This window comes from Gymnodraco acuticeps, unplaced genomic scaffold (assembly GCF_902827175.1).
Source record: "Gymnodraco acuticeps unplaced genomic scaffold, fGymAcu1.1, whole genome shotgun sequence".
Classification (NCBI taxonomy): domain Eukaryota; kingdom Metazoa; phylum Chordata; class Actinopteri; order Perciformes; family Bathydraconidae; genus Gymnodraco; species Gymnodraco acuticeps.
The window spans coordinates 679,929-695,495 of NW_022992185.1; the positions used below are offsets into that span (position 1 = coordinate 679,929).

The following is a 15,567-nucleotide window of genomic DNA, read 5'->3' on the forward strand; positions in this document are numbered from 1 at the left end:
CGATAGTCAATTGAATAATTTCTTCTTTCACTTAAAAAAACTGCTTTTGGATTCAAGACTTGCAATATGACATGATTATTTAATTTTTACTGTAAACATTTTTTTTAACCTAACCCTATATATATATTTTATATTAATATTATAATTTTTTCCTCTCAATTTTCCACACTTGGATAATTTATGTTCTCTAGTATTGTTTTTCATATTCTAAGCCTATAGGTACACAAATCACCTTTACTTCCGGGCAACAAAACGATTATTTTTAAGGAAAGGAGGCACTACTTCCGGATTTCAGCGCGCCATGTTAAATGCACTTCGAGGACCGAGGATCGAGCGTCGAGCATCGAGGAGGCTCTCTGGAAGAGCTATAATCGAGGATACACTGATGGGTCCTCCGCGCCAGTCCGCGGATGTATTTCCGGCAACAGTGCAGTTAAAAGAGTCGTGACGCGCGGCCGGACTTATCTCAGCCAATGACAGCTCTGCATGCATCCCCTGGATTTATTTTAACTGCTTTCATTGCGATGCGATGTTTACAGTGAGAACAGCTGTGAGGTCCGTGCAGAAAGCAGAGCAGTGTGTAAAATATATATCACTCAGTATGACTCTTTGAAACATCACTGTTGCCGGAAATACATCCGCGGAGGAGCCGTGGAGGACCCATCAGTGTCTCCTCGGTTAGAGCTCCTCCAGAGAGCCTCCTCTCTCCTCTCTCCTCTCTCCTCTCTCCTCTCTCCTCTCTCCTCTCTCCTCTCTCCTCTCTCCTCTCCTCGGTTAGAGCTCCTCCAGAGAGCCTCCTCGACGCTCGATCCTCGGTCCTCGAAGTGCATTTAGAGAAATGAGATGTCCTTCAAAATGGCGCGCTGAAATTCATTTCTGGGTCACTACCGGAGGACCGAGGAGTCGAGGATTCGAGGAGGGGGAATTAGTGAAATGAGAGAGGGCCCATGTATGATGAGAGGGGGGATTATATAAAACAACTGATGCTGTTTTTTTGTTACCTGCAGTAAAATAGTATAGACTGTAGTCATTGAAACTGCCTCCACCTCTCCCCTCTCTTTCACATTGCATTGTCTTTCTAATTGTCTTTTACAAACATGGTATTTATATTGCTCCTCTCTATTTTCCTCTTAATCAAGACCTGACTGTCAGTTTCTGTTCCCTGACCTTTGACCCCGGTAAGTAGTGTCAATTTGTGTAATGTAATTTAGGCAAAAAAAACATGTTTCATTCCAGGCCGGTAAAATGTAACCAATGGGAAACACTTTCTTATAATCAGCAGTTTGTATGACTATTTTATTAAGAGAAATGATCAAAAATGAACCATTTAGGCCTATGCTAGACTCATATTGTATAAATGAGAGACCCTTGGAGACCCTTGACGTCCTTGTGTATAAACTGGTTTGTTCCAGTTTATCATCAACTAACATGATAAGGGTTTCAAGAAAGGTCCTGCTTTATCAATTCAATACAACCTGAACTATGTCCGCAAATGACAAAATATCATGTAGCAGATCTGATGCCAGGTTTTATTCTTATTATATATTATTATTAACATGTTTGCACTAGTATATCTTCTTCTGAAATGAAGACCTGAATACCTGTTCCCTCTCAGGCAGTATATTGTGAAACTGATCCATTATGCTCATGTGGGAAATCAACAGCCACTCTCCCTGAGCAGTTTTTTTTTTTTTTAGAAAACTTTATTTTATATTATTTGGGCAGTACATGATATACACAAGTTACATTAATAATACACATAAAACACAATGAATACATATATAAATAACATAAAGAGAGCACGTTTATATTCCAATGAGACTCAGCTCGGTCACAGACTCAAAACGCCCCATGGCTGAGTCTGGGATTTGTCCAGGGTTTTTCTTCTCCTTAGTTCAGTAAGTATTTGTTTCACGATGGTACCACTGTTTATGATCGTCTGATTTAGTCCCATTTTGCACCTTGTTTTCCAGATTTTCATACATGTGATACAAATTACCAGCTGAAAAAGGTCCCTGTGTTTTTTGTCCATTTTCTCATCCAGAATACAATACATGATTGGGACATATTCTACATTGAAGTCTAACCTGATGCCCCGTAGGAGCGACCACACCTCCTGGGCTCTGTAGCAGGCCATGAATAATTGTAACTTATTTTTTGCCTCAGGGGCAGTATACATTTTTATAAAAGCAATCCACCATAAGCAGCCTTCCTGGGATTATGTCCCTTCTTCTAATAATAGTGATGTCTTTTTCTTTAAAAAAAATGCCAACTCCGTCAGCTCTACTCTCTCCGATGGATATAATACTTTTGCCTTTATGCCACCGTTTACACACATCATCAACATCACTGGTGGTATTCAGTCTAAGTTCCTGCGTAAAGAGGAAGTCATAATTAGTGTCTAATAAATATTTAATTTTCCTCTCTCGAAAGTCTTTAGACTGAACACCACGTACATTCCAGGTAGCGACATTTAAGAAGCTCATATTGGTTTATAAAATGAATCACTATGGTGTATCTACATTTGCCCGTTTTTCATTTTGGTTCAAGTTTCTACTTGCAGGTCTCTTTTTTGAGACCTCAGACGGGGCTTCCCCCTGAGCCTCACTTGGGGGTTCTGGAAATTCCGGAGTTGGTGAAAAAGACCCAGAGTTGCTCTCAGGGGGCGAGTAGAGGGGCATGCTGACTCGCTGACCAGCTGTAAGGCTGTCAGGGCTGGAGTCAGATCCTGGGCTTTCGCTAAAACTCTCATAATATTTCTCATCTTCAATCTCATTATCAGAGCTGTACTCGCTCTCTACATCACTATCAATAGTTAATCTACCCTCACCTGACTGGGATGGAGAAAACTGAGCAGTTTCCAGTTACAGGCCTGCTGCCAATAAGCTATTGCTTATTTGCCATACACAAACAGCAGACACAACTGGGTAACCTGACACCGCCTGCCCTGCCCTGTAGAGTGGCTTTAAAGGAAACCTCCATTCTGTGAGCAAGGCCCTGGGAGCATCCCTTTTTTTAGAAACTGGCTCCTGCTGGGAGTCACTCACATATTTAAAAGTCATTCTCAATTCATAACCTCCAGTTTCACTTCCCTGCAGGGTCAGCCAGGTCACTGGGTCGGTATTTTCCAGGGAGAGCACCACCCGGGCTTATCGTGGATATAACGTGTCAGCTCTCAGCGAGTTGAAGCCAGTCCTGGGACAGCTTGTTATTCATCTATTGTGTTGCCGTGCCCTCCTTCTGTCACCACGGCTAAGTCAAGGCTTCTAGAAAAAGGAAATAAGGACGTAGAGCAAGACAACCTGCTGTGGTGATCTCTCTGGCCTCCTCTTTGACATTTCACGTAGCGACAGCCAGTTGCTATGGGGCTGCCGGGCACGCACACTTCCTGCCTGGCATTTTGCTGTTCCCCTCCCAGGGCGTTCTAATTATTTACCCATGGTATGATCATTTACCTCATGACTTATGAAGAGGAATGCAAAAAAAAGCCCCTTTGTTACATTTCCCAAAGCCCATCTTGACACTTTCCCCAGTGATGGGTTCAGTGAGAATCCACAGGAATATTTGCTGCAACTGTTTAGAGAACCCAGCTGCAGCATCAGCGTCTGCGTGTGAAATCACTGCATCGTGTGAACATTCATGTACCAACTCAGGGCAGTAAAGAAAACCGCTGAGGCAAATATAAAAATTATGGTATTGTGTTAAGTTATGTTTGATTTAACAATTTCATATAAACATTTGTTTGGACCTATTGGAATATAGGCCAACCAAAACAGTGTAATTGTACAGTTTAACACAGGTTCTAACTAAAGTCCAGCTGGGCGGACCGAGTGTTTAATAGAAATTCTGATCGAACCCCTATGGATCACTCACACACACACACACACACACACACACACACACACACACACACACACACACACACACACACACACACACACACACACACACACACACACACACACACACACACACACACACACACACACACAACACACACACACACACACACACACACACACACACACACACACACACACACCATGTATACATCGCTTCAGGGGACATTACATTGACTTACATGCATTTCCTGGAGACTTATCCTAACCTTAACCATAACCAACACATGCCTAACCCTAACCCTAACCCTAACCAAGTCTTCACCCTAAAATTAATGATTTCCCTCATGGGGACCTCCAATGTGTCCCCATAAGGGAGGCGAGTCACCACACGTGACTGTGTAAACAGATTTAGGTCCCCACAAGTATAGTAATGCTAGGCCACACACACACACACACACACACACACACACACACACACACACACACACACACACACACACACACACACACACACACACACACACACACACACACAATCAGTCCAAGGGTTGGCCAGATAAGCAAAGGGACACACACACAGTGGCGAGCCGTTAGGGCCTAAGATATTCTAAAAAATAATATTTGAAAACATAAAAAAACAAAAACGTTTTTCTTTTAATATTTTTTTTAATATATTTTTGTTGTTACATTTTTCATTAGTTTTACCAAAATAACTTGATTTAATTGTATTTAAAATAATATTTCCGAAGAAATAAATCCTTCGAATCTGCCTGTTCAGTTTCTGTTGGAATGTGAAGGGTTAAATGCCGTCTGCGAGTTATGTGAAGACGGGAGAGCTTGTTGACACCTGTCACTACCCGATCTGCAGCTCTGCCCGATCTGCAGTGCGCATGTGCGAGATGGTCCGCCATATTGGACAACGCCGGACGGCATCCCAAGTAGGACAACATTGACACAGTGGCTTTTGGCAAAGCTCAAAAGGAAAACACGAGAGAGATGAGTTATTGTTATTACAACGTGACTTCACTATTATTTAACAACTCTTTTTATTGGGTTCTTTTATTTGGGGTTAAGTACATTGTCAGAATAAGTGAGAAATGAATTTAACTTCTGTTAACTTCTGTTATGCCATACATTTTTGCACACACTAACAGAAGTTAAATCCATTTCTCACTTATTCTGACAATGTACTTAACCCCAAATAAAAGAACCCAATAAAAAGAGTTGTTAAATAATAGTGAAGTCACGTCGTAATAACAATAACTCATCTCTCTCGTTTTATTTTTGAGCTTTGCTAAAAGCCACTGTGTCAAGTGTCCATCTCGGGTTGCCGTCCGGAGTTGTCCAATATGGCGGACCATCTCGCACATGCGCACTGCAGATCGGGCAGAGCTGCAGATCGGGTAGTGACAGTCCCTCTCTACATTCACAGAGGGCCAGCTATAGTAACTCAACGAGAGAGTAATGTCAAATGACAGTACAATTGACCAATCATATCTTCCCCTCTAAATGGGCGGGCTTTATTTTCGCGGACTTTATGACAAGTTCCGCCCGCTGTGAGGTCTATGCAAGTGGTGCAGTCATAGATATATATAGGAGGGGGGGGGGGGGGGGGTCAGAGGGCCTAGGTATAAAAGTCACGGCTCGCCACTGCACGCACATAATAACTATAGTACCAATACATTTAAATTCCTAAGGCTTTTGGAATCTTGAATAGTACCTACACTTCTTATACCGTTTTGATTTACATAAATATTATTTAAAGGTCACATGTCATGGCGGATACAAGCGGCCGAGATGGGTTTCTCCGCAGGGTGGCTGCTGTCTCCCTTAGGGATAAGGTGAGAAGTTCGGTCATCAGGGAGGGACTCGGAGTTGAGCCGCTCCTCCTTCGCGTCGAAAGGAGCCAGTTGAGGTGGTTCGGGCACCTAGTTAGGATGCCACCTGGGCGCCTCCCTAGGGAGGTGTTCCAGGCACGTCCAGCTGGGAAGAGACCAAGGGGTAGACCTAGGACCAGGTGGAGGGATTATATCTCTTCGCTGGCCTGGGAGCGCCTTGGGATCCCCCAGTCAGAGCTGGTTGATGTCGCCAGGGAAAAGAAAGTTTGGGGCTCTCTGCTGGAACTGCTACCCCGCGACCCGACCACGGATAAGCGGGAGAAGATGGATGGATGGATGGATGTCATGGCCATTTCCACTGATCATAATTCCATTGTTGAGGTCTACTAGAATATATTTACATTGTTCAATGTTCCAAACTCACATTGGTTTCGCATACAGCATCTCTGTACGGTATGTGTATTCAGCAGTATTCACTCTCTCCACTAAACGGCTCGTTGCAGCTCTTGTTCTTGCTTTATTCAGTCCTGTGTGTATTAAGTGTTCTTATTAGTTATGTATGTACTATGTAGTTATGTACATAGTTATGTGTTACTGTTTATTACCCGGGAAAGGGAGTTACTATTGTTTGTCTTTTGTTTGCGAAGCACTTTGTGTTACCTTTGTGTATGAAAAGTGCTGTATAAATAACGTTTTGATTTAATTGTTAAACAGTGCAGCGGTGTATATCAAGGATTCTCACACATGCTGCCTCATGCATTATATCTCCAACACTGTTGCTTGTGATATGATCTGACACTACAACTAAACCGCATCCATTTCGCACCACCAACCCCACTGAGTTAAATGAAGGACTCCGTCAGAGTGTAAGACTTTATTTCCACAAGATAAATATAGAAAACAAAAGTGCTGCAAAGTTTTCTGAACTTCGAAAAAAAAAATAGACCTTCACTCGGTTAAATGGATGAAGACATGTATAGAGGGTGAAGCTGCTCTGATCTGCCCGCCCCTCACTGACATCTACATTGAACACCCAGAGAAGGAGCACACAAAACAATAAAGAGCTATAATTGAAATAAAAAAACTGCAGAAAAGAACAAGTTAACTCAAAGTAAAACAAATTAGGAGTAGCAACTGATTGTTGTCAAAGACAAAGATCCAGCATGTTCATCCCTGAAAGTGTTTGGGATAGGACCGTGGCAGGCTCGGATGAATATTACTTTATTTTGAGATGCTTCCGAAAATATCAGAGTGAGGTGTCAGTGTGCTTTACAACAACTTTACAGAGTTATGGCATCACGCTGATGTCAGCACAAACACACAGGAAGAGGAAGGGATATCCCTTCCTCTTGTCTGTCAAGTTTCTCTTTTTAAACTATATTCCTTCAGGCACTGGCGGGGAAGCACCCATGCAATCACTTGCATTCCAAATAAGGCGTTCAAAGCGAAACATCTGAAGACAGGCATGAGAAATAATAAAGAATAAATCAGAATAAAAGGAAACAAATCATTTTGACTGTTGGAGGACAGTCTTGGTTGTATACAGTGTTATAATGTAATGAAGTGTTTGTTGCTTGGATGGATCTGGAGGGAGACAATTATTGTTCGTGTTACCAAGAAAATGGTATTTCTTTCCTATTAAATATCCCCTCGTCCCTTCAAACCCCTCTCTGACTGACAGAGCCCAAAATAATTGAATGTGTATATACATCGTTAACCCACCCTGCAGGGTCGCCCAGCTCCCATATAATCACTATAACTGCTTATTCAAATCCTTTTCATCATTGTAAATTATACAGTTTGTAAAATGTGTTTTTGTACAAAGCAAACATCCAAAATGGTGTGGTTTGAGAGCAGGGGACTGTAGCCACAGGAGGAGCATGTGGAAGGGGAGGGAGAAAAGAAGATGTTGAAGGTAAACTGAGATCCAAAGGAGAATAGCAGAGGAGATATAGAAGGATCGAAACGGGAAGGTGAACCACAGAGACTCATGCCTTCTCAGGTGGTATTTATAGACAGCGTGTGTATTTATAGAGCAGGGCAATGAAAATCGATAGACTCATTAAGCCATCCTGGTAGGAACAGTTCAATAGAAACACACACAGCTCCTCGTCTGCCTGCACAGCGCTGCAGCCGTCTCACTCCTGCAGGACACTCAGTTTCTCAAAGCAGCCAACCTGGAACGTGTGAAAACGGGGGAGTGTTAATCAAAATAAGATACAAGACGTAAAAAAGGTGCAGTACACTCAATTACAGCCTCCAAACGTCAGTGTGTGGGGGGGGGGGGGTGACTCCTTCTCCTGGGCTAAGCTAGCTATGCGTCATCAGGGGAGATGAATGGCCATATTGTATTTTTCTTCTCATCACTGTGAGGTGTGTCGTGTGTGTGTAACTTAGATCATAACAAGCTAGCGCGTGGATATTTGTTTATGTTGTAAGAAACTTTACATTCATTAAAACAACTTTAAGGATGTGCATCATTTTTTTATCTTAGGGGGAACTTATAATGATTACATTTCATTAAGAAACAACATGTAAGTATGAGTGCTCCTATTGAAAGAATTATTCAGAACCTTTACTTAAGTAAAAGTACAAATACAGCAATGTAAAAGTACTCAAATTCAAGGTGTCAGTGATGTATCAATATATAAGACATCAATAGATCAAAGTCTGACATTTTCTTTCTAATCTTTGATATTTGGTGATATATTTGATCATTATTGAGATGTAATCATATCAAAAGTTTAGAGCGAAAAATCCATAATTCCTTTTGGAGCTTTTATTCATAGACAACAGATGTGTGTACCTGAATGAACTGCTTTTTGTTAAACGTCGGTAGTCAAAAAGGATGTTAGCAAAACATAGCAATATCCTCCATTTTGTTCAATCTTTATCTCAAAAGTTACCTGTAACTCAGGCTGTTAAATAAATATTGTGGCGTACAAAGTACAATGTTTCCTTCAGAGATTTAGAGAAGTATAAGTAGCATCAAAAGTAAATACTCAGGGATAGTACAAGTACCTTTAAAAATGTACATAAGTAAAATACTTGAGAAAATGTTCTTTCCATTACAGTCTACAGCAAACTATTCTTGACTAACTTGCATTAATCTAAAGCTTGACCCTGAAGCAGGATCAGCAGCTAGCATCCTGTCAGAGAGCTGTCAGTGCTGAGAGGAACAACACCTCTATGAAGGTTTCTCATTTCTCTAATGTCCCCTCCTCGACTCCTCGGTCCTCCGCTAGTGACCCGGAAATGGATTTCAGCGCGCCATGTTGAAGGACATCTCATTTCTCTAAATGCACTTCGAGGACCGAGGATCGAGCATCGAGGAGGCTCTCTGGAGGAGCTATAACCGTGTGGTGTGTGGTGCAGTGTGTAGGTGTGTGTGGTACAGTGTGTAGGTGTGTGTGGTACAGTGTGTAGGGTGTGTGTGGTACAGTGTGTAGGTGTGTGTGGTACAGTGTGTAGGTGTGTGTTGTACAGTGCGTAGATGCGGCGGACAGACAGGTCTCAGTTGGTTTGGTGTCCTCTGCTTACTTGTAATACTTGTAAATACAACTTTTGGCCCGTAATTTCATTTCCTCATTTCAGCGACCAGAGAGGGGGGGGCAGAGAGAACGTAACACTATCAGTCTCTGATTGTGTTACGTTATTATGAGAGTGCTCTTAATACTTGATTCTGAAATTGTATATATTTATATAAATGTATATGTGTGTGTGTGTGTGTCCGCATCTGTAGCCTGTTATTGTCTCATTGTACCGCACTGTGAATGATTCAAAGTAAATATATAAGTGGTCATGAACACATCTGTCCATCAGACAGAGGGCTGCTGTGCCTCCTGTCATCATTAATGGACGTCTCTTTAAAACGACCGCTCAGAGGAGAGGAGTTCTCATTTCTCTAACCGCCTGCTGCTTCCTCTCCTCTCTCCTCGGTTCCCCTCCTCGACTCCTCCGCTCGCATCTCCTGTGGGCGGGACTAAGTCTCGAGGATAGGAGTCGAGGAAAGGAGTCGAGGAGGGGAATTAGAGAAATGAGAAACCTTCTATATCTGGACACCTGCTGATGAGTCTGAGAACTGAGAGGCTGATCCCAGAGCTGTGTCCTCATTAGGATTTATACAAATGACTTGTGATATATAATGCAGCACTTCACGAACATCAACATTTACACAACTATTTTAAGCACCTAATGGGGCATTCAATTATAGAGAATAAGAAAAATGGAACCCTCAATGTAAATAATTGAATATATATGTCAAAGAAAACAGTAAAAACATCCCATCACAATTTCCCAGAGCCCAGAGTGACATCTTCTTTAAACTATTACATATGAGATTTAAAATGAAACAGAGTCGGCAGCTAATCTTAACATTTAAAAGGCTGGAGAAATTGTTGTGTTGGCGAACTGATTAGGAATCAAAAATAAATGTCAGTCAAAAATCTAACTGATCAAATCTGTTTTTGACTGAAGGAAATCTTAGTTGTTGTCGTGCTCAGTAATTCAATTTCCTGATCTCATGCTCTATTCTAACTGCAGGCCTGCCTGGTCATGTGCATCTAGTTATCCCGATGGCACAAAGGGAACAGAGTGCGAAGAGTCTTTCCAGACACACAGATGTTGCTGCTCATCTGTAACCCAGAGATTGGTCCACTTACTCTCTAACCTAGAGTGGTGCGGGGCAGAGTCCTAAAAACCTGGAAGTGAGTTAGCATTTTACCACTACCGGTTCCCTCATCTCAGAGTCAATGGTTTTTTTAAATGTGTTTTTGGTTAACAGCCTGAATAAGGTATGTGGTTAACACAAGCAGAAGAGTTTTTTACGTTTTGTTCTACGACATTAAATACGTCAGTAAAACCCCCACTGGTGAATTTCCAAAGCTTCTATGTGTCATACAAACGCTGGTTGCTAACAAGTGTCAGCCGGAGGATTAGTCGCCTTTAGCTTGGCGGTGGTGACGTGAAGTCATGTGACCTTAATGTAGTTCATTTATAGCGCAACATTAGCTTCTCAGTTCAGGAGATTGAATTTATGCTTCAAAAATCATAAAGTGATGTTAATATATATATCCAGCTGAACTGAACATGTAGTATTCTAAATGTGTGTTGGCCAACAAAATGATTTTCTGTAATATTCCAAAATCCATTGCTTTTGTTGAGAGAGTCCTTGTGATCTTCCAGGTCAGACTACGAAAACACATCACTGCCCCACTCTGCTGTCTGTCCCCCTATCAATGCACCAGTACACAGCTCCGCCTCCTCCCACTCACTATAGTTAAATATAATATTTGTTTACTCGTCATGTTATAGTCTTGTAATATTTATTTTATAGGGTTTTATATTTTTGCATCGATTCACTTAGTCTTGTGTCTTATTTTTCTCAGAGGAATCATTATTTATGTTATTCTTATTATCATACCTTATAGCACAACGTGTCTCTTAACCTGTTCAAATGTTATATGTTGTTGCTATGCTGCATGTATAGGAAAAGGTCTTAACATCTGATCTGAGGGGAATTTCTTGCCGTTTGTTTTTAACTTGTGATGTGTGCCATTTTGTAAAGCACTTTGAGCTGCACGTGCTGTATGAAAAGTGCTATATAAATAAAGCTTTATGATACAAGGGATTTCTGGTTCCGATGATGACACGCCCTTACCGTCGGGACAGCAGGTCCTCCCTGTCCTGGCTCCTCGAGCTCTCGGGGCCCACCGAGGTGGCCCCTGCAGGCAGCTGGCTGAGCTGGTCCATCACCTCCAGGCCGCTCTCCTCTGCTATCTGGTGGATCAGGTCATCCACCTGGTCTTGAGGTGTGGTCAGCGTCGTTGCAGAGCTCATGGAGTCCTCCATCACCTGGTGTAGGATTGAGTAGTATGGTTTAGAATAAGACAAAAGAAAACCCCACAGGTGAACAACTGGGATTAGTATAAGTCACACATGTCCCTTTTATCTGAATATGGACTATCTACAAATGAGTTGTCAAAGCAGGCTTTGTTCAAAACACTGGAAAGACAATACAAATAAGCATAGTGTGGAACCACTCACTGAGGTGTGGACGTCCAGGTTCTGGACTTGGGTTTCAAACTTATCCATGACTAGGGAGACCTTCTGGAGATCCATGGAGCCAAGAGCTTTGTCCAGAGCTTTGGTCACCTGGCCCATGCTTTTGGTAACCTGATGGTAATAAAAGCCTTTATGATGCATACCGAAGATGAAATGAGCTGGTTCTAAGCTGTGTCCAGTGTGCGGGAGACAGCACCACAGAGGTTAAACAGTTACTCACCCCCTTCATGGTGACAGCAGTCTGGACTTTAGAAGCCACGGCGTCTACTCGAGATGCCATGCGCAGCCAATTCAGGCCTTCATTCTTTTTTCGGATAGCGTTCTCTGCATAAATTCTGGCACATTCCACATTTTTCTGCTGCAATGCCTGGTGATGAGACAAATACATTGTTAACACTGGAAGATGCATCTGCAATGTACCTCATTTCAATTAATCTTCCATGTATGTGTAGTGTACACATATTTGAACGGTTAAGACCAACACACAGCAATACACTTAATTTGACCGGAAAAAAAATCACAGATTATACAGCATTAAAAACAAAGTGCTATATTCTACTAAGATATATAGGAAATACAACATAGGATGGACGGAGGATACATACAAAACAAAAATAATAGTTTGTAAATGTCATCTCTTCTTGTTTGCAGAGGTGACATTTGTTGTTAGTATTCTCATTGTATATGAGATATCACTGTGTATCCTTGTGTAAAGTGCATATTGAAAGGTGAAGCTGACAAGTTGACATTAGAAAAACTAACAGTCGCATTTTAAACAGTACAAATGTTTGTGACCCCATCACCATGAGAGAAGTCATGCTGATATCTCCTCTGTAATCTGTTACCCAAACAGTAACAGCGATGTCCAATGACTTTACAAAAGGAATATTAACACAAAAAACAACCAAAGGGCCCTCCTAGTCAATGCTGCCCCCTGCTGACTGATGCGTGACACTCCTGATGTCATACTGTAGGACCAGTACACATGGATTTACTGAATACATTATTTAAATAAAAACAATAATAATAATAATAATTACATGTTATAAAAGCAACAGTTAAAACATGTTGGATTTAGTAATTCTATTGAGAAACAAAACAAACTTGATTTAGATTTAACAATTATCTGGTGGAATTTGATTAATATTTACAAATGATCAAGGAGAAATAGATTTGTATTTATTATTAATCTGGGAATAAAGTATTTACATTTTGTGAATATATGTGTGAAATGTATTTATATTTTTTGAATATCTATTTGAAATGAATGTATGGATTCATATTTATATAATGTACATTAATAATTAGAGTGCATATAACAATAATAACAGAAAAAGATTTCCAATAATTACACCCTAAATTCATGTTTTTTTTATACATCTTGAAAATACAATTGAACATTGCATAAATTGTAATGTTGTTTGATGTAAAAATGAATTGTAAAAAAACGAATATCTTAATGATTTTAATCGACGAGCTAATGGTAAAAAAGTTTGAAAACCAAAAGTGTTTTAGTTCAGAATATTTTAAATATGAGAAAAGACATAAAACATGATGATGTCAAGCAAAGAAAAAAGCTTCCCGTTTGTTTCAAACTCCATCTTAATTACTGACTGTATTATCGACTAATATATTCAATTATGACTCGTCAAATAAGCCTTTATTGTCATTTGTCATCGTCTAGGTTATATTTAAAAATGACTTCATAAATCTGGAGACAAGAGTTCCTGGCACAAAGACAGCCACACCCAAACATCGCCGCCACCCTTCAGCTGAAAAGAGCACAAAGCACCTTCTACAACCTTTATATAAAGATAGAGAAGAAAGAAAAGACACTTTGGCTGCAGATAGGATCCGTCTGGATGATTAACACGATTCACCTGTGGGTGCACTTAGTGAATACAACCTGAAAACTAAGTGTTCAATCTTACGCAGGATCAGTTCCATTGTCCAAGAATCGGAGATGTCCACCATCAAACAGAACAAAGAACAATAGGAGGTCAAACTATTTGGTCAAAAACATGTGCCTTTCCTCGTGCCTAAACACCCTCCAAAAAGAGGAGCACAAACAGCTACTTAAATGAACTATCATAATTACACTTAATAAACGTTCAAATAATCTAAAGAAAAGAAATGTTTAACTATGAAATAATACTGAACAATGAATATCTCCAACACAAAGCTTGACCTTTTAAAAATAAATAATGTAATTGTTCCTTTTTGTAGTGTTCACAGTAGAGATGAAGATAGAAAGTCATTACAGAGGGGGAGAGGAGTATAACAGACGGAAAGGACACTGACGACACATTGTGATGACATCATTCAGCCCCGCCCCAGAGGCTCGGCTTCAGCCTGGCAGTGTGCTCACCTTCTTGACCTTGGCCTGCTCCTTCTCAGCCTCCTTCTCTGACTTCTTGGCCAGTCTTTCGAGCTGCTTGGAAGTGAACTGTGACCCACAGAGAAACATTCAAAGTAAATGAATAAACAATGAACATGTTTAAGTTAGAACAACCTGATATAGATTAAACCTTTTTGCAGGTACATACCTTTAGCTGGAAGAGTGTTTCTGTGGAGACAGAGTGTGTATTATATAAACAGTAACATATAGCAATATACTAACTTTGAATTATATAATAATAAATTGTTAAGAAAATTAACAGAATTGTTCAAAAAGAAACAGTAAGGAGACATATACAGGAACCTTTTACTTCTAAATGTTTTCAGAAGTAGTTCTTAAAAGAAACCTACATCTGACGCCCTTTGCATCGGGACAACCTTTTTCTTGATAATCATTTTGGTTCATATTTGGTATGGTCCTCTGGTGCCTCTTTTCCAATACGCTTTACAAATATTATCAAAAAACTACAAATACACAACTGGAGACAATATAAATGATTCTAACATAAAATCATAAAATGCAAAGATGCTGTCAAATTCAAAGCAAAACAGAAACAAAAAACAATATATAGAGTATAAAAAAGGCATCAAAGAATTTGTTCTGGAAGAGCTTTCAGTTATCATGTACTGAGGAAATAATAAAACATGATTCACTATATCAAATGTGTTATCTTACTTTTTATAACCTAGCTCAATTAAAATGTCCCTATAATATAATCAATAAATAGAACTTAAAGAAAAAACAACAACTTTATTTTACATTCTGGTGTAAAAAGCTAGTGTTTCTTTCGCATAAGTGCTCATGTTTTGAGCAATTGTAAACCTTAGAGTCTGATATAGTTTGTCGAAGCTAACATATTATTTCAGAAAAAACTAATTAATAGTCAGTGTAGCAACTATAGTTACATAATATGATAAACGCAACAACTGGAAATCAAAACGCCTGACAGCTGAGCTAATAAAGCTAACAACCAAGCTAACCAGCTAATGTAAGCTAACATTAGGTTGATTATATATAGCTTAAAACAGGAAACAACTATCAAGACGGATCGTTAGGCTGTTAAATCAGGACATACCATCCATGTCAAGAAGAATTTGATTCCAGTTGAGCACAGGAAAATATATGTAACAGTCTCGTCTCGGTTTGTTTTGATGGTGGATCTGAAACATCTGATACTGGACTTCCTGGTTCGGGTATTCTTCTTCGCTTTTTTTTTTTTAAATTACAGGTTGCAAACGTTAGTTATGAAGTGCATACTGCCACATACTGGACTGGAGTATATCGTCACGTGCATTAATATGATTGTATTAATATATGCTAGTTAATAAAGGTTTAACTTGTTCAAACGAACAGGTAATACAGAGAATATAATACATGTAAAGTAACGTGTTATTACCATACATAGACTGTATATATAAAGGTTATT

The 15,567-nt window shown here is 40.1% G+C and overlaps 1 protein-coding gene across 1 annotated transcript; it reads right to left on the bottom strand.

Moving 5' to 3' along the window:
- Positions 1 to 6,539: 6,539 nt before the first annotated feature.
- chmp1a (charged multivesicular body protein 1A) lies at positions 6,540 to 15,342 on the bottom strand. The gene is made up of 7 exons (XM_034205098.1): positions 15,217 to 15,342; positions 14,290 to 14,309; positions 14,112 to 14,189; positions 11,964 to 12,110; positions 11,726 to 11,854; positions 11,340 to 11,533; positions 6,540 to 7,857 (listed from the first exon to the last, which is right to left on the bottom strand). Exons 1-7 carry the CDS (start codon positions 15,308 to 15,310, stop codon positions 7,836 to 7,838), a joined length of 684 nt encoding a protein of 227 aa, XP_034060989.1. The 5' UTR covers positions 15,311 to 15,342; the 3' UTR covers positions 6,540 to 7,835.
- Between the last annotated feature and the right edge of the window lie 225 nt (positions 15,343 to 15,567).

Bases quoted from the DNA above. Each gene is read 5' to 3' on its own strand.
- chmp1a (XM_034205098.1), bottom strand. From the start codon at position 15,310: ATGTTTCAGATCCACCATCAAAACAAACCGAGACGAGACTGTTACATA. The intron at 14,190-14,289 runs GTATGTACCTGC...TGTGGGTCACAG, and splicing joins AAACACTCTTCCAGCTAAAG to TTCACTTCCAAGCAGCTCGA. The intron at 11,855-11,963 runs GTGAGTAACTGT...TATTACCATCAG, and splicing joins CTGCTGTCACCATGAAGGGG to GTTACCAAAAGCATGGGCCA.